Source organism: Gracilinanus agilis, chromosome 1, assembly GCF_016433145.1.
Source record: "Gracilinanus agilis isolate LMUSP501 chromosome 1, AgileGrace, whole genome shotgun sequence".
Lineage (NCBI taxonomy): Eukaryota > Metazoa > Chordata > Mammalia > Didelphimorphia > Didelphidae > Gracilinanus > Gracilinanus agilis.
The window spans coordinates 656466187-656493531 of record NC_058130.1 but is presented as its reverse complement, the minus strand read 5'-3'; the positions used below and the strand labels follow the sequence as shown (position 1 = coordinate 656493531).

The 27345-nt window shown below is 33.8% G+C and overlaps 1 protein-coding gene across 1 annotated transcript in view; it reads left to right on the top strand.

The window, feature by feature from the left end:
* The window catches only part of CSMD3 (CUB and Sushi multiple domains 3), a 1590968-nt gene that overhangs the window by 1360883 nt on the left and 202740 nt on the right, over positions 1–27345 (top strand). The window contains exons 35-37 of the mRNA XM_044684131.1: positions 15726–15850; positions 22402–22498; positions 25595–25699. Of these exons, the coding sequence (XP_044540066.1) occupies positions 15726–15850; positions 22402–22498; positions 25595–25699 (327 nt within the window). The remainder of the gene's footprint in view (positions 1–15725; positions 15851–22401; positions 22499–25594; positions 25700–27345) is intronic.

Genomic DNA, 27345 nt, shown 5'->3' with positions numbered 1-27345 from the left:
GTGATAATAAAATTTTAATGATCACATATCATATTTGATTAAGCTGGCATTATCTCATGTGCCAACAATCATTGAGTCATGAGCTTTCCTTAAATGCCGATGCAAAGAAAAGCAAAAAGAAAAAAAAGTTTCTGCTCTTAAGGAATTCATAGTTCAATTGAAGCATTTTCAACCTAAATTTCTATTTTGGAGCTTGCATATTCTCTTACTTGGGAAACAGTGAAATTAGAATTGGTTGAACACCATTCACTAAAATAAAGTATTGATAAAATATATGTGAATAAAGGTCTATATTTTATGTCATGTACTCCAAAGTCTATATAATTTATAAGCCTGGGAATATTCTATGTTTTCAATGATTCATTTAGCTTACTCCCCTTCTTCTAACAAAAATGCATTTAACCCAAATGTGAAAAATGTATTCAGACAGAGGAAAAAAAGGGAAATTCAATTCAAATAATTCAGTTCAATGTTAAGTGTTAATATGTTCAAGGTACTCTAGGTGCTGTGACTCTTTATTAACATAAACAATTATGGCTACATACATATTTATATCTATGTATATATATATACATATATATTTGTTATATATGTGTATATGCGCAATTGTGCAAGTGAGTACACATACACACTTAAATGGCACTGTCCCTCCCCTGAGGATGCTTACATTTTAGCAGAAGAATGAAATATTGATTAAGCAGCTATTATTAACAATGTGTTATATTAGTGCTAGAAGGGTCCATAAATATTATCTGGTCATACTCTCCAGTGGATTCTTGATTTAGTAAAATTTTGGAATGGTCAGGATCTTGGAGATCATCTAGGACAGTAACTTCTTTTTGCAGGTGAGACAACTGAAGGCCAAAAGGAAAATGACAAAGTCATCCAGATTTCAGATTGCTCAGTTTCTATTCATCAAGCATTTATTGAGTGCTTACATGTCAAGTACTGGTGTAGGCCTTAGAGAGAAGCTAAGCAGAATAAAGATGTAGATTTTCTCAAGGAATTGACATTCAAATAAGGCAGAAAACATGTATATCTATAAGTACATAATCAGCATTATCAAATACTACAGAGATCCAGAAGGATGAGCATTGAGAAAAAGTCATTACAATAATTTGGCAATTAAGAGTTCATTGTTACCTTTGGATGCACAGTTTCAGTTGAGAGATAACCCCCTAACATCTTCCCAAAAACCAAATTGCAAAGGCTAAAACAGTGCCTCAGAAGAGGAAATATAGGCAAGAATTTTTTTCTAAAAGTCTGTGGCAAGTAGGAGAGATAGGAGATAGTGAGAGAGAACTATAGGGTTAATTTCAGTATTTTTTTCTATTTAAAGGATTAGAAGTTTAATCATGTTTATAGTAAAGGAACTAGTTTATGGAGAAAAAAATGGAGACAAAGTGGAAAGGGCATATTTATGGGATCTGTTTGATAGAGGAAATGCAAAGAAATGGATTCACGGCTTTATGTTGTGGTAGAGAGGCTGGCCTTGACAATTAGAAAGCCATATCACTTTATCAAATTTGAATAAAGGAGGAAAGAATGAGAAATAACTTCAAGGGAGTTTTGAAATGGAGAAAAAAGAAGAAGAAGAAGACTTGGACATGGTTTAGATTTTATTAGTGAACTATGAAAGAAAATCCTACACTGAGAAGGTTCAGGGAAGGAATTGTGCAGGAAATGAGTAGAGCAGTGGTTTAGAACAACCATTATGGGGAGTGAGCTGGAGAATCAGGGGAAAAAATGAAAAATGAAAGGATTACCTCTCCTATAGTGAGGGTTCAGTTAGGATTAGTTAACATAAGTGGGGAAAGGAAAGGGGAAAGAAAGGAAAGGGAAAGGTGTGATAATGAGATTAAATCTACCCTTCCCATCTTTAGATTTAATCACCAAAGGTGAAAACATCTCCATTTTATTCACAAGTTGGGTGGTCTGTAACCCATGTGTGCTAGACTAACAAATCAGAATTTACTGACTGCCTCCTGGGCAGTCCTAAGAAAAGTGTCTGTTATGATTGGAAACATAAACTAAGAGGAGGCCACTGGAAGTGAGGCAAAAGAGGCCCCTTTAAAAAGAGACCTCAGTCAACTGGGCTCTCTTCTGGTTCATGAATGGGACCTGAAGGAGGCCTCTGGTTCATGACCTGGACCTGGGACTCTGAGACTTGGTGAGACTGTTCTTAAATCTCTCTCTTAGAACTAAACATGGTGAGTGAAGAAGGCTGACTCCTTTAACCTCCCAGGAGGTACTAGCCTCTGGGAGCCTCCCTTGATTGGGAGAAGCCCTTGTTAACTGACTTTTAGTCTCTGACTGGGCCTCTAGAGCCCTGCCAGAGTAAAAGCCTAGACTTGAATACAAATCTCTTATTCTACCCCTCTTCTCATCTCTCTACTTCCACTCTCTCCTATATTTTGTAAATAAATTTCCATAAAAGTCATTTTGACTTGAGGTTATTATTAATTGGGGATTGATAATTGTTCAATCCCCTGGTGACCAATCTTTTAATATTCAACCAAAAAACCCCTTTTCCCCCTTACAAAGGTAGGAAAGGAAATTATTGTTTACATAGAACTTAACTATGTGCCAGGTACTATGTTAAGCATTTTTACTTATCTTATTTGATCCTCACAAGAACATTAAGAGTTAGGTGCTTTTTTTTATCCCATATTTCCATTTGAAAAAAAACTGAAGCAAACAAATAAAGTGACTTGCCCAGGGTCCTACAGCTAATGAGGTCTTGCTGAACTAACATATTCCCATGCCTCCTGGCCCACTATGCTACCAATTTCCTCATAGATAGGATAAATTTTCAATGGACCCAGATGGAAACCTTGCTTTATTCAGTATTATAAGTTGAGAATATAGATCATCAATGTAATGCCATATTGGCATTTGAGAAGATAAGAGTAGTGAGAAGACAAGAGGCCAAGAGATTTTAGAATGGAGGATAATATAACATCAAACTAATAAGCAATGATATTAAAACTGAGAAGAGAGAAAAGTGAAACCTGAAGAGACTATAATTCATTGAGAAAACAAAGAACAGGTTTATGAGGAATGATCGATGTAGTGATAGGAAATTATGATTAGGTAAAGAAATTTCAGAATTCCTGATCCTAGCAGTAGAACATTGTGGGAAATGGTTAGATCAAGAGAGTAAACATCCCTCCAATTTGCTAAGAGGTTGTGGAGTAGCACATGATGGTTAAGAACATTTTAGAATTGAAAGAATAGCATGTTTTCGCTCATATTTACATATATGCTGAAGTCCTATTGTTTAAGTACTTAAGTTGGAAGAAGGTGAGCCAACTCCTGCTCTCCTAGAGAAAAGAATGATAATGACCTTAAAGCTGGTAGATTATTGTCATCAGGATATAGACTGAGTCTTTTTAATATAATAATATAGACTGAGTAATATTTAGATAGAGCAACCCTCAAAGGAGGAGGTTGCTGAGTGGTACTTTGTAACAGAGGACAATTCTAAATGTGGCAGAGGGACAGCCTGGAAGTGTCAACTGGGAGCAAGAAGTATTCCAACATTGTCCAGCGTTTTGGAAGGAATGAGAGAACATGTACACTTAAAGGACGGCCTTTAATATATTAAAGTATACTTAATATACTTTAAATATATACATATTTTAATATCTCTAAATATGATTCTCTTTTGAAATATAGATCTTAACCAAATTATAATCTTAACTAAACTAACGATCAGAATACCTGCTAAGACAAAAAATGTTTTCTAATTCCCCAGTATAAGGAAAACTCTGATTTTTACCTAAATCACAGATTACAAAAGTTTTAGCCTATGTTCAATAAGCTCAAATTGACTTCTGTTCATTTGCTCTCAAGGCCTGCTGGGTGCCAGTTGTTTGAAGCTTTGAAGTGTTTGGATATTAGTTACAGGGATATTCCTTTATATAAAAACAAAAATGTCCTAATAAAAATAGAATACATGGAGTTATCCTGAAAATGTTCACCCTGGAATTAGTTAAGTAAACTTAACTACAAGTTAAACTCATCACAACATTAACTGTCCTTTTAAGAATCTTTTGAGGATACATGTGGTGTTTTTTTGGTTTGTTTGTTTTTTTAACATTATAGCTTCAGCATAACCTTGATAGGTTGACATTTTCCTCTGAGGCACCCTCCCCCAGATCAGTGTATTCTGACACTACCTGGAAGTATGTAGCTTTATCCCATGTACATTATCTGAACCCTAAGATATAGACTTTGACTTGTCCATCACTGGTTGTCATGTCTCAGTGACAAGATCCTCTACTCATGATGGGAAGGTAGATTAGGGATGTTATTTTCTATAGTCAGTCAGGTAGCTGTTGGCTGATTTTAGAAAAGGTCATTATTGTCATTTAGTTGTTCCCCCCTACTTTGGTGTAGATTATATCTAGACTCTAAAGTCACACCAGCAGCCACCTAATTCCAGATCCATGCAGATTCCTCAGAATAGCATATGACCACCAAAATTAATCATTTGATGAATTTGCAATCTTATCATTGAGGATACTCCCTCCATTAAGGCAGATTTTGATCCTTTTTACCCTCTAAGTTTCTAATCCATGTTCTCATCTAAATCTTACATTTAAGAGCTATACAATAGACTATAGCCAGTAATGGCAAACCTTTCAGAGACTGAGTGCCCAAACTGCAACCCTCATGCCACATGTGAGCTGCCCCCCCTGCCCCACACGGGGCAGGGAGGAAACACTCTCATTGGACTGCTGGGCAGTGGGATGGGTCATGTGAGAAATGGTGCATGTTGAGGGGTAGGGAAGCAGCCCCCTTTGCACATGTGCCATAGGTTCACCAACTGGCTATAAGGCCTTCCAATATCCCTCATCACTATAGTCTGCCAGCTGGCCATCTGATATTCCTTATTCCTGATCATCTCTCCTCCTTTTTCAATCCTACATATGGCTATCTTTTATAATAATTATCATGAATCTCATTTACTATTGGTAATATATTACATCGTTGTAATTCAGTTGTGTCCATCTCTTCATGACCCTACTTAAGTCTTTCTTGGCAGAGATACTGGGGTAGTTTATCAATTCCTTCTCCAGCTCATTTTACAGATGAGGAACTAAGACAAACTGGTTTAAGTGACTTGCCAAGGATCACACAGCTACCAATTGTGTGAGGGGAGAGCAATTTGGTTTTTTATCCTCCCTTCTTCCTATCTTCTCTTGCCTTGTTAGTCTTGTCACCTCACATCACTATCTCTCCCATCTTTTCTACACTGTTCCTTTTTTCTCCCTTCAAAGAAACTCTACTATAATTCAAGCCATCTCCAGCTCCCACCTAAACTAGAAATAACCTTGGATCCACTTTGTGTGGTTTACATTTTCTTATCTGTAAACACACTCTTAACTTACTATCTCATCCCTCTCTTGGACCAAGGGTTTAAGCAATAGGAAGGTAATAATTATCACTATATTCCTAATCCCTAGCACATTGTCTTTCATATAATAGGTGCTTAATAAATATTTGAGGTTTTAATTGAATTTGCCCTGGACTGGTAATAAGGCAGTGAGAGAAGAAAAAAAGTTTGGGACCAGGAGGGTGTAGGACTGGGGACAGGGTACTTCTTTGGGAGCCTGCAAGTTAAGAGAGAGAAGAACAAAAATCTGAGGTAGGGTAAAATAGTTCTTGTGGCCAGGAAGTTTTCAGGATAGGCTACGACAGAGTGGCCATTTCATACACAAGCCTCAGTATTAAATTGCCCCATCCAAAAGCCAAAAGATTCTTGTTCTGAGAAAGAGGTTATTCACAGAATAATTACCCTATGTGTACTTTTATTCCTGTGCCAATAAAAGTAATGAAATATAGATGAATTGGAAATTGCATTGGATCAAATCAGTTTAATAATTGAAATGCTAGACATAGATATGACTATACTAAATTGCATCAACTCTGTAGTGAATGTTTAAATATTCTTTTGCAGAGAGCAGGTATCAATAATTCTGCCTGCTCCTGTTTTTACCAGTAATTATTTAGGTACTTTACATGGTACTGACCTTTACTTTATTCATGTAGGTGATGACAGATTCAATCAGTTACATAAATGTAAAATAGAGTGATTCTATTCATTTCAATTTCATTTCCCTCCCATTTAACTGATGACTTCATATTTGTGATAAAATTGACTAAGAGACTAGAAAGTAGTGTCCATCACTATTGGAACTTACAAAACATTTCATGAATCTTATCTTAAAAGCCATTTTCAAGGCAAAATATCTCTCTCTCTCTCTCTCTCTCTCTCTCTCTCTCTCTCTCTCTCTCTCTCTCTGTGTGTGTGTGTGTGTGTGTGTCTGTCTGTCTCACTCTCTCTCCCCCACCCCTTTCTCTCTCTCCATCTTCCTCTTTCTCATTTTTTCTCATTTTCAAAGTATACAGTATCTACATTCATGCTAAAGGTTAAGATACTTAGATTTAAATTTGTGAATTTCTCCTGAAAGATAGCATTTTCACATTTACCCATATATTATATCTACTATTAAAATTAGAAATTAGCCATGTATTTAAACATCCAATCAACAAAGAAATATTAAACTGAATAAAAGTTTACCTAACTATACAGTGTGTTCTATGCTGGCAGGGTCCTCTGCTGAAAGTACAAGGATTTTGACTCCACTGACACCCCCATTCTAGTATTCGTGATATCTCTAAAGAGTTCTCTCCTCTTTCCCATTTTGTTTTCTTTTATTTCTTTACACTGCTGCTGCTCATTTTCAAAAAAGGTTTTATTGTTATCTTTTGTTTTAGAATTACTAATATTATGTCCCTCCCCACCCATCAATTCTATCCCTCCCAGAGAACAAGCCCTTATAATTAATTTCTTTTAGAAGGAAAAAAAAATTCCCAGATTTACTCAATGTAATCAGTATGTTTCAGCCCTCTCCCCCAGAGAAAACCATCACCATTGCATTGTTCATTCGAGAAAACCCTTTTATCTCTCCTTATTTTCTGGAATTATTAATTATTTTACATTTATTCCTATTAAATTTTAACTGATTTGACTTATCTCAACACACTACTCTGTCAAGATTTTGGATTTTGACTTTGAAATATTTTCCAGTAGCTTTTCCTCTTAACTTTGTGTTTTCTGAAATATTTATAAATATACTTCCCAAACTTTTATCCAGATTATTGCTAAAAATGTTAAATAGTATGAATCCAAGAAGAGGTCTACAAAGTATTCCAAGGACAACATTTTTCAGTTGATGTATATCAATCAGACACTTTAAAAGCTGAATTAATCTCTCTCCAAATAAAAAGCATTTATTTTATCTCCCCTTTGCAATTGTAAAAAGAAAAGAAAAATAAAATCCTTATATTAAATATGCATAGTTAAGTAAAAGGCCATGTCTGAAATGGTGTGTCTCATCTTGTATCTTGAGCCAACTTTTCTCTCATGAAATAGGTAGCATGTTTAAATGAGTTGGTTAATGGATTAGCCACTTCTTTTAAGGTGCTGGCCCCTTCAAGTTCCAAATCCAACTAATATGCTGTCATTTTACCAATATTTATGTATTTTAGCTATAAGAAGGGTATAAAAGACTGTCAAATATTTTATTAAAATGTAAGCAAACTAAAACTATAGTATTTTCCTGAGCTATCAATATAATAACTGGGTTCAAAAATAAAATGAGATTAACCATACATTACCAATTCTTGAAGAAGTCATACAGGTTTTTCATGATCATGATTTCATGATTTTCCCTTTTTTAGATTCTAACTAATATTGTGAGTTTAGATTCACTGGCCTATGGTCTTCAAAATATGCATTATTCATTTTTTTAAAAATACTGTGACATTTTTCCCCTCTAATACTGTGACATTTCTCAAACTCTTGATGATCTTTCAAAGATCACTAAAATACCTCAGTATTAACAGTTGCCAATTCTTAAAGTAAACTAGGATGTAATTTCTTTAATACTATTAGCTTCATCCCACAATTAACCTAGGTATTCTCTTAATATCTTCTTTTATATCTTGAATTTTAATTCTCTATTAGGTACCTTTGTTATCCTTTCTATACTATAGATCATTCTTTCTACTAGAGAGAATAGAAGCATAATAAAAGTTGAATAGTTCTGCTCTTTCTCAACTATTTTCTTTATTCATTTACTCCAAGCAATTGTCATATTCCATTTTGGATTTCCATCACCCATCTCCCATATAATTTCCTTTCCTAGTTTTTTGTTTGTATTTGGCATTATTAGAATTGACTCATTATTATAGTGGACTTGCTGTCTTTCATATATTATTGTGCCACACTTTTACCGTAACACTTTATTACCTGCCCTTTTTCTTTCTGTACAAAATTTTTCAAAAATTTGTCAGTTGATAAGTTCCATGTATATCCATATGTCTTTTTAGAGAAATCCTATTTCCTCTCTCCCCCAATAAAAAAAATGTGTCTAAGTCTTTACAAGATCCAAATACTTCCATTCTCTTTCTAGCTAGGTAATAATCTCCAGTATATACTGATTGTGTTACTTCTGTTCCTGCCTATATTTACATCAAATATTTTCCACTGTTTTCCCTCTTTGCTTCTTAGATTTTCTGAAAAGAACACATCTTCTCTACATACATTGCTACTCAGCCTTCTTTCCCCCATTTATCAAACTTCATCTTTATGAATATACTTGTAGAGCTTCATTGTAGTTATGAGTCCCACTACACTAAATCTCAGTAATACCTATGTGTCCAAATGTCTCTCACGTGAATCTGTTATCTTGTTTAGCAACCATATTTATGTATCTTTTGCCAAAACATCTGAATTCATGAATTTATTGCTAATTCTTTTCTTTAAAATTTTTCATGGATATTTATGGGTTTCTGTTGAATCTCAGAATCACAGAATTTCAAAATGAGGAAGTAGTACCTTGGCAACCATTTAATGCAACTAATACCTAAGAAAAATATTCCAACAACAACACAAGTCCTCTGGGTTTTCCTTAAAGACATCCAATGAATAGTAACATACTAATTCCCAAGATATTCCATTCCATTCTTTGCATAGCTCTCATACTATAAGTATTAGGAATTTTTCCTTATATCAAGCCTAAGCTTGCCTCTTTAAAACTTATAAATAATGTTTAATCTCATCTTTGGATTCAAACAGGATGAGTCTAAAACTATAGTAAGATTTCTAGTCCTACCACCACCTGAGCTATTATTATTCTTTGCACAAAATCCAGTTTATCTATTCCATAAACATTTATTAAGTGCCTACTATGTACCAACTACTATGCTAAGCACTAAAGAAGCAAAAAGAGGCAAAAAGTAGACCCTGCCCTTAAGAGCATACATTCTATCAGAGAGAAAACATGCAAAAAATGTACAAAGCAAGCTATGTAAAAGATAAATATAAAGTCATGAAAAAGGGAAAAGCATTGTAAGTAAGATGTGTTGGGGAAGGTTTCCTATAGAAGATGGGATTTTATCTGGGGCTTGAAGTTGGGAAGGACAATCATTGAAACAAGGAAAAAAAAGAGCAGTTCAGTCATGGGGAAAAAACAGAGAAAATACCTGAATTTGGAGAGATAGAGTATCTTGTTAATAAACAGAACAGCCAGGAGGCCAGAGTCACTAGATCAAAGAATACATGTTGGGGAGGTGTGAAAAGACTGAAAAGGGAGGCAGGAACTAGGTGATAAGCGGTTTTAAATGCCCCCCAAAAGAAATATTTTGTATTTGCTTCTGGAAGCATAGGAATCCACTAGAGTTTGGTGAGTAGAGAGGTGACATGATCAGACCTGTGTTTTAGAAAAAAATGAAAAATGGATTGGAGTGAGGAGAAGCTTAAGGCAAGTAGTCCCATCAGGAGTCTACTAAAGTAAGTGAGGTGTAAGGTGATGAGGATATGTATAGCAGTGTCAAAGGAAAGGAGGCATATAGAAGAGATGTTGCAAAGGAGAGGCTGACAAGCCTTGCCAACTGCTTGGATATGGGGGATGACAGAAAGTGAGGAATCCAGGATGAAACCTAGGTGTCAGACCTGACAAACCAAGAGGATGGCATTGCCCTCTATAGTAATGGGAAGTGGAGATTAAGGGGATTAGATTCTTTGGGGGGGATATATTAATTTTAAGATGTTTACAAGACATCTAGTATGAGATGTCTGAAAAGTAGTTGGAGATGGAAGATTGGAGGTCAGCAGAGAAAGTGAGACAAGAAAGATGGATTTGAAGATCATTAGCAAAGAGATGGCAATTAAATCCAGAGGAGCTAATGAGATCACCAAGTGAAATAATACGGACAGAAGAGGATCCATGATTGAAATTTGATGGACACCTGTCAGAGGGTTCAGCAAAGGAGCCGGAGAAGAGAATCAGATAGGCAGAAGGAAAACCAGGAGAGAGTGGTGTCTCCAAAGACCAACAGTTCCAAGGGCTACAAGGAGAATGAGCATTGAGAAATAAATGGTCATTAGATTTGGCAACTAAGAGATACTTAGGAACTTTGGAAAGAGCTGTTTCAGTAGAATGATAAATTTGGAAGCAATATACTTCCTAAAATTTGACATGTAAAATTGAACTTAATATCCCAGTTAAGTACAGGATTACTCTTTTTGGGTCAGAATACCATGTCTTTATTTTTTAATGCAAATTAACTGCATAACTGTCACTCCTAATTACTCGTTTTATTTTCTCCCAAAATAAATAGAATTGAGATCGCCTATTATTTGATGCCTATTATAGCTTATTTCTATTGAAAACTTCCTACCGCCAGCTTTATTTCATGTACTGAATTTAACGGTTTATAATTTAGAAGCCACCAAAGAATTTTTCTCCTCTGCTTCTCCTGACATCATTTATGAAAAATTAGGAGTAATTCTCCTGCCAAAAACTAAATGAGGTTATGCAAACAGTAGTCTTGATTAGCTGATCAAGAAATCCTGTAGGAACAATTCCAAATTCACTCCTATCCTCTGTTGTCCTCCTTCTTGCTGCCTATTTGCTTGATATATTTAAAAGATTGTGAAGATCTTTAAAATCAAAACTATTTTAGTTATGAATTTTTCCCCTTGGTCTGAACTTTTTGAGTTCACTGATGAAGGGAACTCTTGAGTGAGATAACTTCCTCTGCCAATTGAGATATGCAAATATTCTAAAACTTAGCATCTTAAAAAAAATTACCTGAGAGCTTAAGTGACTTACAATCATAGGTTCCTAGATAGAGCTGGAAGTGGCCTCAGAGGTCATTTCAGTCAGTTCCCTCATTTTATACATGACAAAACTCAGGAATAAAGAAGGTCCAGTGAATTGCCCAAAGTCTCAGAACCAGTGTATATCAGAGACAGAGATCTCTTCAGCTGAAGCTAGCTCTCTCTGCACTAACCACATATTGCTATTCTGAAGACTAGTAGAATAAACGACCAAATACAACTTTTTCCCCAACATTTTAAAAATAGCTATTACTTAGGTAAACTGGAGTTTGAAGTTTAGTAAATAAGAGATGAGTGGCATTTGGACCTTCCCATGGAGGACTTAAAAATGAAAGGATAGGGTCAAAATTGGCACAGGATTACAAAGTGCAGGTGGATTGCAATCTGTACCTGTAGAGAGAATACTCATATTTGTGAGATCAAAGATCCATTAAAGTATTAATGCTTTGATGATACTTTGCCATCAGATGATAGGTTTTTTGATCATTAAAAAAGCACACCATTCAATATTTTCAAGTCTCAAATGCAATGTGTACTCATTTTTAGAAGTGTATTTATTTATTTATTTAACCATTATTAGAAGTTTTCAGCTTTTTTTTTCCCAACACAAAAACCCAATGCATGACATGGTATGTCGGATAATATAATAATAATAAATAAAAATATTTACATAGCACCTACAGATTTTCAAAGCACTCTACATATATCATCTCACTTGATGCTTACATCGACTCCATGAAATGGATATGATTATTTTCTCCTTTTTATAGCTAAGGAAACTGAGGCAAGCACAGTTTGAGTAACCTGCCCAGGGTTAACAGAGCTAGTAAATATCTGAGGTAGAATTTGAACACAGGTCCTTCTGACTCCAAATCTACACTCTATTTGAAAAACAACTTAGCTATTTTCTCTACACAGTTTACATCTAATATGGTGCTATTTTTTATTGAGCTACTAAAAGACCTTTTAATATTGTCATGTTGCTTTTATGTAATTCATAATCATAAACTGAATAGAATGAGCAGAATTCCATTCTGGAATTAAGTGTGCAAACGAAACCCAAAAGCTTCATGACCCCCTTATTCGCTTAATATTTGGTATACTCCCAGCCAGAAGCCACCATGCTATCCTTCCTCCCTTGAATGCCTTAAGGTTCCTTTTGCCCTCGAGCCCTCAAGCAGCTTACCACTGGAAGTCCTCAAGCTGTTTGGGATCTTAGAAGCTTGGGAGGATCAGCACATCAGTATTTCTGGCCCTTATGGAATCTACTGAAAAGCCCCTGCTTGCCTACCTGTTCCCTCTCGGCATTAAATCTTGAGTTCAGTTTTCAGCTAAATAACTGGCTAATCCCCTCATCCTGGCCTAGCTTCTATTTATAGACAAGCCTAGGGAGAGCTTCCTTATTTGTGTTGTGTCTCCCTGCCAGCCCTGTACTTTGATCTTTTCTTCTTTAGTCTGAAGAGAAAAAAGGGAGAAAAACATACAAGTTCCCATTCCTGAGACTTAACCCATCCTCCCTAAAGACAAAGCAAAATTGACCATTGTCAGTATGAAGACTGCCAACTTAACTCTCTAATTTCTATGCAACATCTGCATTGTACAAGCTGCTATTTAGAAAAAAAAATTCTCCAGTCTACCATTTTGGACATAAGCTCATCCAGGGATCTCTCTCTTTTGTATCCTTGATAGAGGTAAACTTCTGTCCTTTTTTATTTTTTTTAAACCCTTCTCATCCATCTTAGAATCAATACTGCATATTGATTCCAAGGCAGAACAGCAGTAAGGGGTAGGCAATAGGGAGGGGTTAAGTGACTATCCCAAGGTCACACAGCTAGGAAATGTCTGAAAGCAGATTTGAGTCCAACCTCTGCCATCTCTGGGCCTGGCTGTCAATCCACTGAACCACCTAACTGCCCCAAGTTTAACTTCTTTTCAACAATTTAAAATTTTGCTAATTTATTTAAAAGCAATAGTGCCATTTTCTCCTCAAAGACATTGTGCTAGATGTATAGAAACCTGTTTATTCCATAAGCTAGTACAATGCTTTGCACATAATAGGCACTGAATCTTTGTTAAATTGGACAGAGTAGAAAACATTCTTAAAACTTGAAGGAAGTGAGGTCAGTTTTTCCTCTTTCTCATTTGAGACTCTCGAGTGATGAAATGTCCCAGAAGGTTTTTTAAATTAATATCATTTGATAAAATCATCACTTTTGAACACTGATCTTGATGATTTGATCATTTTTTTAATCCTAGGTTTTTATTTTTAAAAAAATGCATTTTCTCTCCCTCATTTCACCCAGATTAAAAACAAAACAAAATAAAAATCCCTGTAACAATAATAAAAGTGTAGTCAAACTAAAAAAAAAGGGGAAAAAATCATCCTTTAGCAATATCAAAAAATATGTATATATACCTCCTTTTTCAGCCTGGGCCCATCATCTCTCTGTTAAAACATAGATAATATATTTCTTCATAGAATTTCAGAAAGTTAGATGATACAGAGTTAGACTAAGCATAAGGAAGACAAGCTCTATTGCAAATAGTAATAATATGGAAATAGGTTTTGAACAATGATACATGTAAAACATAGTGGAATTGCTCAGTGGCTCTGGAAGTGGGGAGGGAGGAGGGCAAGGAAAGAACATGAATCATATAACCATGGAAAAATATTTTAAATTAAACAAATAAATAAATTTATTTTTTAAAAAGGAATACAAGAGCTCAAATTTAACCTCATAAACTTAATAGTTATGTGACCCTGGGCAAGTCACAATTACTGTCTATCTCAGTTATCTCACCTATAAAATGAGAATAATAATGGTAGTTACATCACAGAGTTGTAAAATTCGTAATGCCCAGTAGATAGTAGGCATTTCTTTTTTTTCCCCTTTCCCACCAAAACAATTTCTGGTGATTGTACATGTTAGAGTTTTTAATTATTTCAAATTTTCTTTTCTTTATAATGTTCTATTAAAAAATTATTCTCCTGATTTTACTTATTTCATTTTTTATCAGATGATACAATTCTTCCTAGATTCCTAAGGAACCATTCCTTTTATTATTTCTTATGACAAAATAATATCCTGAAACATTCATGTACCATAATTTATTTAACCATTCACCAATGTATAGGTACTCCTTTAGTTTCCAATTCTTTGCCACCACAAAAAGAACTGTCATCTAAACAAATGGAGAAAATTAATTGCTCATGGGTAGGCTGAACCAATATAATAAAAAATGATTCTTGGTTCTATTCTACCTGAATTAATTTATTTACTAAATGTCAAACCAGTGAAACTACCAAAGAATTATTTTATACAGCTAGAAAAAAATGTATAAAATAATTGAAGGAAGGCCTCCTACCTTTCTCAGATTTCAAATTATATTACAAAGTTATGAAGACAATTTGGACTGGCTAAGGAAGAGACTGGAAGATCAGTGCAATAGATTAGACACACAATAGATAGTAGCAAACGACCATAGTAATCTAGTATTTGATAAACCCAGAGATCTAGGTCTTTGGAGCAAAAATTGACAAAAATTGTGGAGAAATTGAGTCAAATTTGTAAAGAAAAAAAAAAAAGAACCATTCTCCAAATGATAAATGGTCAGAGGATATGAATAAGCAATTTTGAAAAGAAGAAATTCAAAGCTATCTATAATCATAAAAAATGCTCTAAATCACTGTTGATTTAAAAAATGCAAATTCAAATAATTCTGAAATACCATTTTTCACCTAGCAGATTGACTAACATAATAGGAAAGGAAAATAAGAAATGCAGAGAGGTATGTGAAAAGACTGGGACTCTAATAAATTTTGGTGGAGTTTTGAACTGATCCAATCATTCTAGAGAATAATTTGAAACTATGCCGAGAAGCTATAAAATGACATATACCTTTTAATGTAGTAATATAATTATAAGGTCAGTATGCTAAAAGGATAAAAGAATACGGGGAAAGGATCTGTATGTTTGGTGACAAAGAATTGAAAATTAAGGGCTTGTCCATCAATTAGGGATGTCTTAACAAGTTGTGGCATACAATTTTATTTTCTTTCTTAGTTGTGTTAAACAAAATATAACCTCATAATAGTGAAAAGAAAATCTATCTTTTTTTCCCATTATTAATCTTTGACTTGGGTTTATTCGAATTCATTGTAACAAACAATAATAGTAATCATGAAAATTTACAGTATTGGAGAGTTATTTGTACACATAGTCTTATTTACATAAAATAATATCACACTAATTTTAAAAATATAGGTAACATTTGAAGACATAATTTTCATTAGGCCATCATGAATAAAATTAATTATTTTGAATTATTTCAAACTAACAGTGCTAGTATTCAATTCAGATGCCAACTTTGACTTTTCTTCCAATCTTAAAATTATCATTAAGAATCTTTTTTTTCTTTTTCTCTTTTTCTTTCTCTTCTTTCCTATATCCCTCTCTGTCTACCCCATCCATCTATGTCTATCTCTCTGTCTGTCTCTTTCTTTCTCTTTGACTGTATTTACTTGCAGTGCCCTGTGGTGGAATTTTAACAAAGCGCAAAGGGACCATTTTATCTCCTGGTTATCCAGAGCCGTATGACAACAATCTGAATTGTGTGTGGAAGATCACAGTACCAGAGGGAGCTGGCATTCAAGTAAGAATACGTGTTTATTTTGGAGTTTTTTATATGTATGAAGCTGATATTTTCAGAGACAGCATGAACAGATAGATTATTCATAAAAGTTTCAGCAAGCCATTAACACCTGTCATACCAGGATTTATTAGAAAGTTATTTTTAACTAAACTAGAAGTTTTCCATGCTGTCTACTTGGCTTAACTAACATAGATTTGAATAGACAGTCATATATACAAGTAGATCATTTCAGAACAAATAGAATGATTGCACTTTATTACTGATTTAATATTGGCTACATAAGTTGTATTTGTGCCTTATAAAATATAATTTCATCTCATAAAAATAACTTGCTTTCCCAATTTAATCATACAGTTTTCCTTAGAACTTTGTGCTATATTTTAGTAATGGAAGAAAGAATGATGAAACCATTAAACAATGCTAGAAAGTAGCAAAATCAAAATATAATGTTTAACCAAGAAAAAGGTTTTCTAAATCACTGTTATCTCTAGTTTTCTTTTTCTTTTTTAAAACGATTACCTTCTGCCTTAGAACCAAAGACCAATAAGGGCTAGGCAATGGGGGTTAAATGACTTGTCTCAGGTCACACAGTTAGAAAGTGTTTGAGGTCAGTTTTGAACCCAGGACCTCCTGTCTCGAGGCTCGGCTCTCAATCCACTGAACCAACTAGCTGCCCCCATCTCTAGTTTTCATTAGAAGTAAGCTCATTACTTTGGAAAAGATGACAGTAAATTGTAAGGGAAAAAAGTGAAAAAATTTTATTTTTCATTTATAACAAATTTAGCTAAAAGGAAAATAGATAACCATAATCACCATATATTCAAGGCCTGCAAGTTATTCTTCCTCTTTCCTCAAGAAATACAGTACTTGGTTCACAATTTTCTTGCTCTGTTTAGAAGCTTAAATGTATAGAATTTTTCCTTAAACACTCTGATCTTCTAGTTAATTGGTTTCCTCAGTTGCTATGACCAACATATTCACTCCTCAGCTAACTTTTTAGGTTTTTCCATCATCTATAATGACCTGAATAAGGTTGATTTTTAAGTTTGATGATAACCTACACTTCATTCACTCCCTCTTTTTTAACTTTTACAAGATCATTTCTAAGCCAGAAGAGTGGCAAAGGCTAGGCAAATGGGGTTAAGTGACTTGTCCAAACTCACACCACTAAGGAGTATCTGAGGCTAAATTTGAACCCAAGTCCTCCCAACTCCAGGCCTGATGTTCTCTATGCATTGCCTCCATCCCTCTCTCTTTCACTCCTAATGGTATTTTTAGTCTCTGTTGTGATCTCCAGTCTCTCTTCCTCTCCCTATTCTGTTAGTTCATCACCCATTGCTAGCCTCAACTTCTTTTTAAGGTTTTACCCCTATTGTTTCAGTCCAACTAAACACCATGGTAGACAGGTTAACGTGTGCTGCTAGCAGGGGAGCCATGGCCATGGATAGTGGGATAGACCAGGGCTTTGCCCAGTGTGGAAGCACTGTGTCACCACAGGCTGTGGTCCAGGGTCTTGGCCAACGTCACGGACTCCTGGTGGGGGCATACAATACTGCTCCCTGTTTCTCTCCTTGGTCCTGTCACTGTCTCCTAGAAGAAAGGAAGAGAGAAACTAAGGCGTGTGAGAGGTAGGCATGTAGGCTTCCACACATCCTGCCCCTCGGAGGACTAAGAAAGTACCAGCATCTTCTGTCAACAGTTTTCCTTTGGGCCTCTCACAGAGGCTAAGAGATGTTGTTCTTTTGCTTCTTCTTATTTCTTCTTAACAGCCTTGTTGATACATGCCTCAATATTGTTATGGATAAAATGAAAGCTCTACTTCCTGTGTATCCTTGCATTGCCCAGGCCTGGCATTCACTAGCACTCAGCTGAATTTCCACCATCTTCTCACTCCCACCATCTTATCACTATTTTCCCAACCATGACTTCCTTATCTGGGGTGGAGGGATGGAGAAGGATTAAACCTGTATGTATTTGCCTAGAGGGCTCTGTGATCTTCTACACAGTTGCCATTATCTATCATATTTTTATAAATATGACTAGATTTTTTAAAACCATGTATATATGTTTACATGCCCAGAAGATCATACACACAACAGATAAATTGAAGATATAATCTCATAGGATGGAATTAATGTTATTATATCCCTTGACAGGTGACTACTGTAAAAATGTTTCTTAAATGCAAAGTAAATCAGGAAAGATCAGTTTTCCTTTGAAAAGTATTTGAACTAGAAGTAAGCGATACAAGATGAAATAAAGGAATTGTAAAAAAAGAAAGAAAACAGAAGATATCAATACAAACATCTTGTATCTCTCCTTCTAGTTCAAATAGAAAATTATGGAACCTAAGTGTCTGGATAAAATAGACAGTCTCCTATGTAAAAATACTTAATTTGAAATCTTTAGTTAACCTCTTATTTGTAAGATAAGCAGTTGAATAATTCAGTGGATAGATTACTAGATCTGGAAGATAAAATGTCAAATTTTAAAAGAGAGCCCTTGAATGTTATCAGTAGACCAGTTTGGTATCATTATGAGGCTCTCTGTGTTTCAAGTCTCTTATACATAAATATTATTTTCTCCAAGCATTAACATTCAAAATTTTTTTAAATATTCAGTTTTATTTGTATTTTCTTTAATTATTAGTTTTTGCTATTTTCTAATAACTTTCATTCCACATAAATTGTTTTGCTAAATTATAGATTAATTATAATTTTGTAGGTCAGCCCATAAATTGACCCCTATTTATAACATTATTTCCCCTTACATATTTCTAATTCCAAAGAATTACCACAATAATACATTTTAAAATAGAAATATTTCTAAACTAATAATATGAGTTCCTAATTTTTAAAACTGCTAAAGTGTTTTTGAAGTTAGCTTTAATTTGAAGCTATATAATCAATATTCTAAAATGTATGGATTGACTTCCAGGTACTTTTTAAGAGAAAAGGTTTCTTTTTGTGTTCTCACATTATAAATGATAACAAGTTCAGTTCATTTAAGGAAAATAACTTAAATATTATTTTTGCAGTTAAAATTTTTTATAAGCGAGTGAAGATATGAACCATGCATCTTTGATTGAAAATATGACATTTCAATTTTTTTAACTGCAGGATAGCTAAGAAATAAGTAGAAATTACTAGCAATAAAAATTTTCTTTATTTTAGGCTATTCTCGCATATTGAAATCTTTTTAGATTTGGACTATGCAATTTTGACAAGCATGTCATCTCTGAATTAATCCAACTCATTGATAAAGATGATTTTCCTTTATTACATTAGAATGCTTTATCTTTAAAAACGTTAAATTTGTATATTTGTTTTTACATTTATTTATAATCTTTTTCTCCTGTTGTCACCACAAGTTCAACAACAATAATAAAGAAAAAGAAAAGACTCATCCTAAAAATGTATAATCCAGCAAAAGAAACTGCCTCATTGTTCATGCTCAAAAATATGTTTCTATCTCTGCATTTTGGATTAATTACCTCTATGACAAGGAGTATTTCATCTTCAGTTTTTAGACTAATAGTTTATCAATGTATTGTTAAGAATTCTGAAGTCTTTCAAAATTATTTTTTCCTACAATAAATATTGTTGTATAAATTGTTCCAGCTCTGCTAACTCCACTCTAAATGGTTCTTAGAGGTCTTCTGAAATTTCCTCTAAATCTGCCCATTTGTTATTTATTACTTTTACATTCCATTTTATTCATATATCATAATATTTTTAGCCATTCCTTAGAGGAGGACATTCCCTTAGTAGAATTTGGCTACCACAAAATTCCCATAGTCAAGAACAAACTTCGGAGACATTTCTCTAAAGAACTTCATAAAAATCAACATTAATCAACTTTATATAGTCATAAAACCAGTTCTAAATACACATAATTCTAATATAAGCTTACAAAAAATGGTCCATCTTATCCATGAAAATAGAATAAGAGACATTGTCATGCAATTTCTGAAGTATAAATTATTTAATTTCTTTAACTTGCCCTGATCTACCAGAATCATACATATGCTGGTCTTCATTTGATCAGTTTCCCTTTCCAAGAACTATTCACAAACTATTCTCATCGATAATAGGTTCTAAAATTTTCCCAGAAATAAAAATCAAGTTTACTGGTCTATAATTTCCAATATCCATTCTCTTCCCTTCTTTGAAAATCTGAACCACTTTGCCTTAATCTTAAAGCACTTTTCTTCTCCTAAGTCATATAAAGATCAATCAAAGTTCTCTTTGGTCATAGAAAGTCAGAGTAACTTAGGTTTGAGCACCACCAACTAAAGGATAAAAGAAAAATTAGTAGAAATGCTTGAATTAAATATGTCCACTTGGGTAGCATAATGAAAAGAATACTATATCAGAATTTTGAAAATAAGATTTCTTCCCAAATCTTTATTTCAAACTACCCTTTACATTATTCACTTTGCTCTATCTAGTAGCCCTTCTCAATAATGCCTTTGCTAGCTCCTTTGTGCTAGATCTCTACCACTGCAATCACCATCTGTCTCTCTTATCTTCAGTTTCTCTTTCATATTGGTTTCTTTCCTGTAGGCTACAGATAAGTTTCTTTGCCAACACTTAAAATAAACAAACAAATAAATAAATAAATAAACAAATAAATAAATAAATAAATAAATGAAGCAAGAAGCAAATAAATAAATAAATATAAAAGGATACTTTTTCAGACTCTCTCATATCTTTAAGGTATTGCCAGAAATTGATGTCATCATGTTCACCAGTCACCTCTTTTAATTGTTAAATCCACTCAACTTTACTTATTTTTTTCTCATCTGACCTCTCTGCAGCATTTGCTACTTTTAACCATCTCTCCACCTAAAAACCCTGTTTCATCAGTTCTTGTAATATAATTTTCTCCTAATTTTCCCCTATCAGACTGACCACCTATTCTGTTTTTTTCCCCTTTAAAAATGTATCATCATCCATATCATGAATGAGTTTAAGGAAGGGAAGGGTTCTATCCTTGGACTTTTTCCCTTTTCTCTCTGCACTGGCCTACTTGGAATTTCACTAGTTCACATTGGTTCAATAGCTGTTTGCATAGAATTCCAAAATCTACATCTTTTTTTTTTTCTGAACTCCCACTCTTCCTTACCAACTGCCTCCTATTAGTCTATATTTAGATGCCCTATAGATATCTAAAATTCAGCATATCCAAAACATTATCTTACCCTTTTCCTCTTTCCCCTCCCTTCACCTACTTTCTTGTTTTGCTTTTACCACTAAGGACCTCATTCATTTTGGTTGGCAGTGTCAGAATCACTTTTGACTCAATTTTCATTTAAACCATGTATCTAATTCATTGCCATGTCTTTTAGATTCTCTCTTTCCACATGTTTTGCATCTGTCCCTTTATTCACAAGTTATTATCCCATTTTTAGACCCTCATTACCTGTCTTCCAAATTGGTCTCCAAATGGGCCAAGAGTCTCATTCCCCCTCTTGAACTTATCATCCTCCCCGTGGCCAAACTGATATTTTTAAGGCACTAGTCTGACGATGTAACTCTCCCACTGTAAGAGCTTCAGTGGCTTCCAGTGATCACTAGAATAAAATACATACAAACTCTACTAAAGAGAAGAGACTTTTTCAAGCCCATCACCATATGTCTCCAGCCTATCATTTCAGAATTATGTCATATTACTTCCTCTTACTCACTCTGGATTCCAATCAAACTGGCCTACTTGCTGTTCCCTATACACAGCAGTGCTTTGCATACATACAACTATTTATTGAATGAATAACTGCTATTGAAACAGACCAGATGGATGTAATTTTTTTTTCTTATTACCTGGCACCCAAGAGATGCCAGCAAGCACTGAAGAAGGGGAGGAGTGGAAATGAATAGGAAAGAGAGAGATGAGGAGGAAGAAGCAAATTGTTTTAGGAGATGATGGTTATGTTGGAAACACACAGCTTTGATTTAGCTCTTCCTCCTCCCTGGAAAAAGACCATTGGGACCAGTGCCAGTTCAGTAGAAAGGGCATCTGTTACCATGTGGCATTCACCACTGGCAAACAGACACCTGCATTTGCATGGGTGAATCAATAATTGTGAAGTACTTTGGAATTGAAAAATGTTGATTAAATGCAAGTGTCATATTTATTCAGTGAACAGTGATCGTATTTACCTTTATGACAGACTTGTGGACAAATACAAACAATATAAAAAAATCTGAATTCAAGGCTGAAGATCTGATATTAATGGATAGAAAAGGACATGATAATATGCATAACTATTAAGGTCTTGTGTTCTTGTGTCACACAATACTGTGACCAATGATTTGGGTTGAAAATAGCAGCACATGACTATTTTCTGAAATCAAATGTAGAATTAGTTAAATAATTAGACAGTCAGCACAGCCAACATGGTTATGCAGACACTTTTTAATTTTAGCATCTTTCTACATAGTGATTTTCCTGTTTCATTTGGAAAAAAAATACATACAGGTATACTAAAGGATGACAAATATGATTAATTGGAGTGAGATACTGGTGTATAACTCCCTGTCATTTCTCAGGTGCAAGTTGTTAGTTTTGCCACAGAACATAACTGGGATTCTCTGGATTTTTATGATGGTGGTGACAACAATGCCCCAAGACTTGGAAGTTATTCAGGTAAATTAAAGTGGCAGAACATAAATGCAATTCATATACATCTGGATATTCTGGTAGAATTATCACCTCCCCCTCTCTATTTATCTTCCTCTTCCTCTACTTTTTCTATTCCTTTTGCTCTTTTCATTTTCTCCTTTCCTATATTTCTTTCTTCCACCTTTTTTCTTTTTGCATCTTTCTTCTTGTCTTTCCATCCTTTCTTCTTCTTCTTCTCCTCTATCTGTCTCTGTCTCTCTCTCTCTGCCCTTTGTGTCCCTCCTTCTATAGAATGTTGTCATTTTATTTGCTAAACTTAAAGCTGTCATTGAACTATGAAAAAAGTTTAAATATTTTAAGTTGAATAATATAAACAAAAATCCTATCACTTAGTTGCCACATGTAGAATTTAGCATTTTTCTTTTTACTGTTTTTAGAAATAATAAAAACATCTTTGCATAATCATCATCTTTGATTAGGAACACTGGTTGGCTTTCTATTTATTTGTCTAAACTATGCAAAGAATAGTTTGATAGTTTCATGTATTTAGAGGATTCTAATAAGTGGGATAATGATAAATGGTGTGTTTTTTTTTCATTTAAATTACCTCTGATCTTAAAGGCACTTTATTGCTGTTAACCTTATGATCTTCTAAGTGGAAATCAGCCAGAGAAAAGACACAAAATGGCCACTGCATGAAAGTTTTGGCATATACTTGAGAAAAAAACCTTTGTTAAAGTCATTTGTTAAATCAAGAAATTGGAAATTTCTAAGAATTCTCTCATTATCATTTTATTTTAAGTTTAAATTGTGTCTTTCTGAGAGATTGAGTATAGGAATAAGCTATTAAGAATCTTGGAACTGGACAGAAATTGAATCCAGTCCCTAATAAATGGTCATGCAAGCTATATTTAAAAACACTTCCACTATGCACTTCTTTAGTTTTATGACTGAGTATAACATAGGTCAAGTATATGGTTATATCTTCCCCCAACCTGCAATTATATCACTTATTCAAAATGAGCTTGATTATTCCATTAAAAAAATTAATGGTTCATAATTATATCATCAGCTAAGTGACATAGTGGACAGTGTCAGGCCTGGTCTAAGAAATACTCATCTTCTTGAGTTCAAATCTGGCCTTAGAAAACTTATTACCTGTTTGACTCTAGGGAAATCACTTAATCCTATTGGCCTTAGTTTTCTCATCTTTAAAATAAGTTAGAGCAAGAAATGGCAAACTACTCCCATATTTTGCAAAGAAAACTTCAGATGGGATCATTATGACATAACCAAAAAAAACCCCCCACAACATTCACAAAATTATATGAAACAGATTTTATCAAATAGAAACTTAATGTCAACTCTTAAACTTTTATTGCTTAACTACTTTTTTTTTAATATAACAATCATGAGCCTTTCCCGTATCAAAGGGGGGAAAAAGTTAAAATCATTAAGCAAAATTAACCAACATAGTGACTGTAAATCATGAGATTTGCATTATTCCTCACAAATAATAAAAAGAAGGATGGTATATTTCTTCATCTCTGATCTGTGATTGAGTTTGATCCTGGGATTTACATATAGTGGGAATTATTTTATTACTTTTTATTTTTTATTAAAATCTTCATTCATGATTGTTTTCCTGGTTCCACAAATGTCTTCTTCTTTGTAAGTTCATACAGTTTCTCAGAATATATCATTTACATAATTTTTTTTGCAATGTGATTTTCTATTTCACTCCCATTTCTAAATTTGTTCAGTCATTCCCAAGGCAACACCAACTGTGTTTATAATTCTTTGCTAATAACTATGACTTCTTTTTATTTATAACATATTTGCCTACAATCCTTCAAATGATAGTTACACTAAAAATAAGGAGAAAAAATCATCTTGTATGAAATAGTTGAAATTTGAAATAGACTTTAAGGTATTTATTTGAACTTATTTGTCCACATAGGGCCTTGTGCTTCTCCCTTTCCTTTTATAAAGTATATAGATTTTGCCCAGACTTACACAGGACCTTCCAAGGTCACAAAATGATGAAATACCTTTTAGGGATTTTCATTTTATCAAACTCAGTAATTATAATAAGTTTAAATTTGTCCTTTCTCAAAGTATTTTATATACTCCTTTTGATGGCAGTCATGGAAGATAAGGATAACACTAACTTTATTAATTTTACCCAAAGAACTGAATTATAAGTTTATTATAAAGATGCTATACATGATTTGACCTGAAGTATATATGTTGTAGCAAATTTCCTGATATAAGATTTAAATTTATAAATAGCTACTAATGAAGACCATAAGTGAATTTTTCTTTTGATTTCACCTCAAATCCTGTCCTATATTAACTAACAAAATATGGCATTTTCAATTTAATTTTATAATTACTTATATTAATAATGTTTAAGCAAGTCAAAAATTTTTAGCAGTCTCAATTAATGGTTTTCCTTTAAACCAGTGATTCCCAAAGTGGGCGCTACCACCCCCTGGTGGGTGCTGCAGCAATCCAGGAAGGTGAGGATGGCCACAGGTGCATTTATCTTTCCTATTAATTGCTATTAAAATTTTTTAAAAAATTAATTCCAGGGGGCTAAGTAATATTTTTTCTTGAAAGGGGGTGGTAGGCCAAAAAATTTTGGGAACCACTGCTTTAAACTGATAAAGGATCTTCCAGAAATTTTCATCATTCATTTAAGTAAATTGATTTTCACTTAAATTTTGGTTTGTGATTGTTTAAAGTATTGTGAAAGGTAGAAAACATATTCAAAATCCATATGTAATTTTGGATTCTCATTTCTTACCATTAGCTTTACCTTTCTTTCCCATGTTGCCAGGAAAACTGTCAAATTTTATTTCCACTACTTCTCCCTGCTTTGACTTATTCTCTAAGTAAAAAACCTGGAATGTTCCTAAAGATTAGCTCTATCCCCAGTGGAGATGTTGAAACACAACAAAATGATAGTGCAGAGGGGCAAAGCAGAGAGAAGACTTAGATAATCTAAGGATCTCAGTACTCAGCTTCTGAAAAATTGAAATCTACCCCAATTATATTTTGTTATAGAGTAGTAGCTCTAAACAATGTTTGACAATCTCATCTGTTATTTAATTTCAGGAACTACGATCCCACATCTTCTAAACAGTACTTCTAATAATTTGTACCTAAACTTTCAGTCAGATATCAGTGTATCAGCTGCTGGATTTCATCTTGAATACACAGGTAAAATAAATGTGTTCTTATAGTTTAAAAATATTTTAAAGTCTTTGTTATAGTAATGATTCATATTAGTATGACCAAGGAGGCCTTATTAACAAAATGCTTAAGATGCCATTTTAACCTGTGTTTTTTAGGACTATGATATACCCCAATGTTTTTATCTATAAAAACTATAGTATTCCTATATATTTTCATATAATTTGCTTAAGCTTTGACATTGTAGAGTTATTGTAGAGCAAGAGTTGATTGTTTTAAATATTCAAATATAAAAAGTAATTTTAAAATAATACTGCCAACCTAAAAACAAAACAAAACACAGAAACACCAAAGCAGTTACAAAAGAAAACATCTTTAATCAGGACAAGGGAGACAATGCTCTTATGGCAACCACATAGTCATATACACAAATAATGTCTCAAGGGAAAAAAAAACTACCAAGAATGGGAATTTCCATGGAACTAAAGAACTTGGTATAACAAGGGAAACTGGCTGGTTACAGAGGATCTTGGGTAAAAGTCTGTAGCCAATCACTAGGGAAGCTGAAAGCTACCTAAATTCAGTAACATAGAAAAAAAAAGGCAAATTTGGAGTTTCATTAAAAAAAGGGGTTGTTAATACCATCCTTTTTTCATCTTATAAATTAGGAGGCAGATTGATACATAAGAATATATACTATCATATAATGGTTTTAATATAAAAATATTTAATACAAAATATATTTCAAATATATCTAATGCACAGTAGAATATAGGTAGAGAGGAACATAATATGATTGAAAATCTTATGAAGCAAAAATAATTTCCCCAAGGAGATCAGGAAAAGAGGAAAGAATCCATGTGTTTCAAAATATTTATAACAGCTTTCTTTGTGGTAACAAAGAATTGGAACTGAAGGATTGCTGATCATTTAGGGAATGGCTGAACAAATTGTGGTATATGATTGTGATGGACAGACTGATTTTTTAAAAATTTGGAAAGAACTATGTGAAAAAATGAACAGTGAAATGAATAGAACCAGGAGAACAGGATAAACAGCCACAGAACTAATCCTGGAAGAATAAATTGTGAATGGCATTTACAGAAAGTGAACAGAAAGTTGAAATATGAAAGACTAATTTATATATGTGTGTTGGCCACCTTGACAAAATTCTTTTGTGATAGAGGGAAGGTAGGAAGGAGCTGGGACACTAGTGGATGGGTTTTATTCTGTGGATATGAAGAAAAGTAAGCTAAGCTTGTAGGAGATTTGTGACTTCATTTGTGTACTACCTTCTTTTTCTTTGTATATGGAAATGCTTGTTTCATTTGGATTTTGTAAAGTTATGGAACAATAAAAAGATAATTTCTCATTGGAGGAATAAAAAACTCTAGCAAGTTAACTTTGGAGATGGAATTTGACAAATTGGTATGATTTCAAAAGGCAAGGGCTAGGGAAATACTTTCTTGGTTTGGCAAATAGATCTGAGCAAAGGAGTGCAGGTGAGAAAGTGCTAGATTTACCTGACCAGTCAGTGTGGTATGTGGGAAAAGTTCTGTACCAAGCATCTGGATTTAAATATTGATTCTCACACTTAATGAACTTATGGCCATAACTAAATGGTAATTTAACATCTCAGAGCCTCAATTTTCTTATCTCCAAAATGAGTGTAA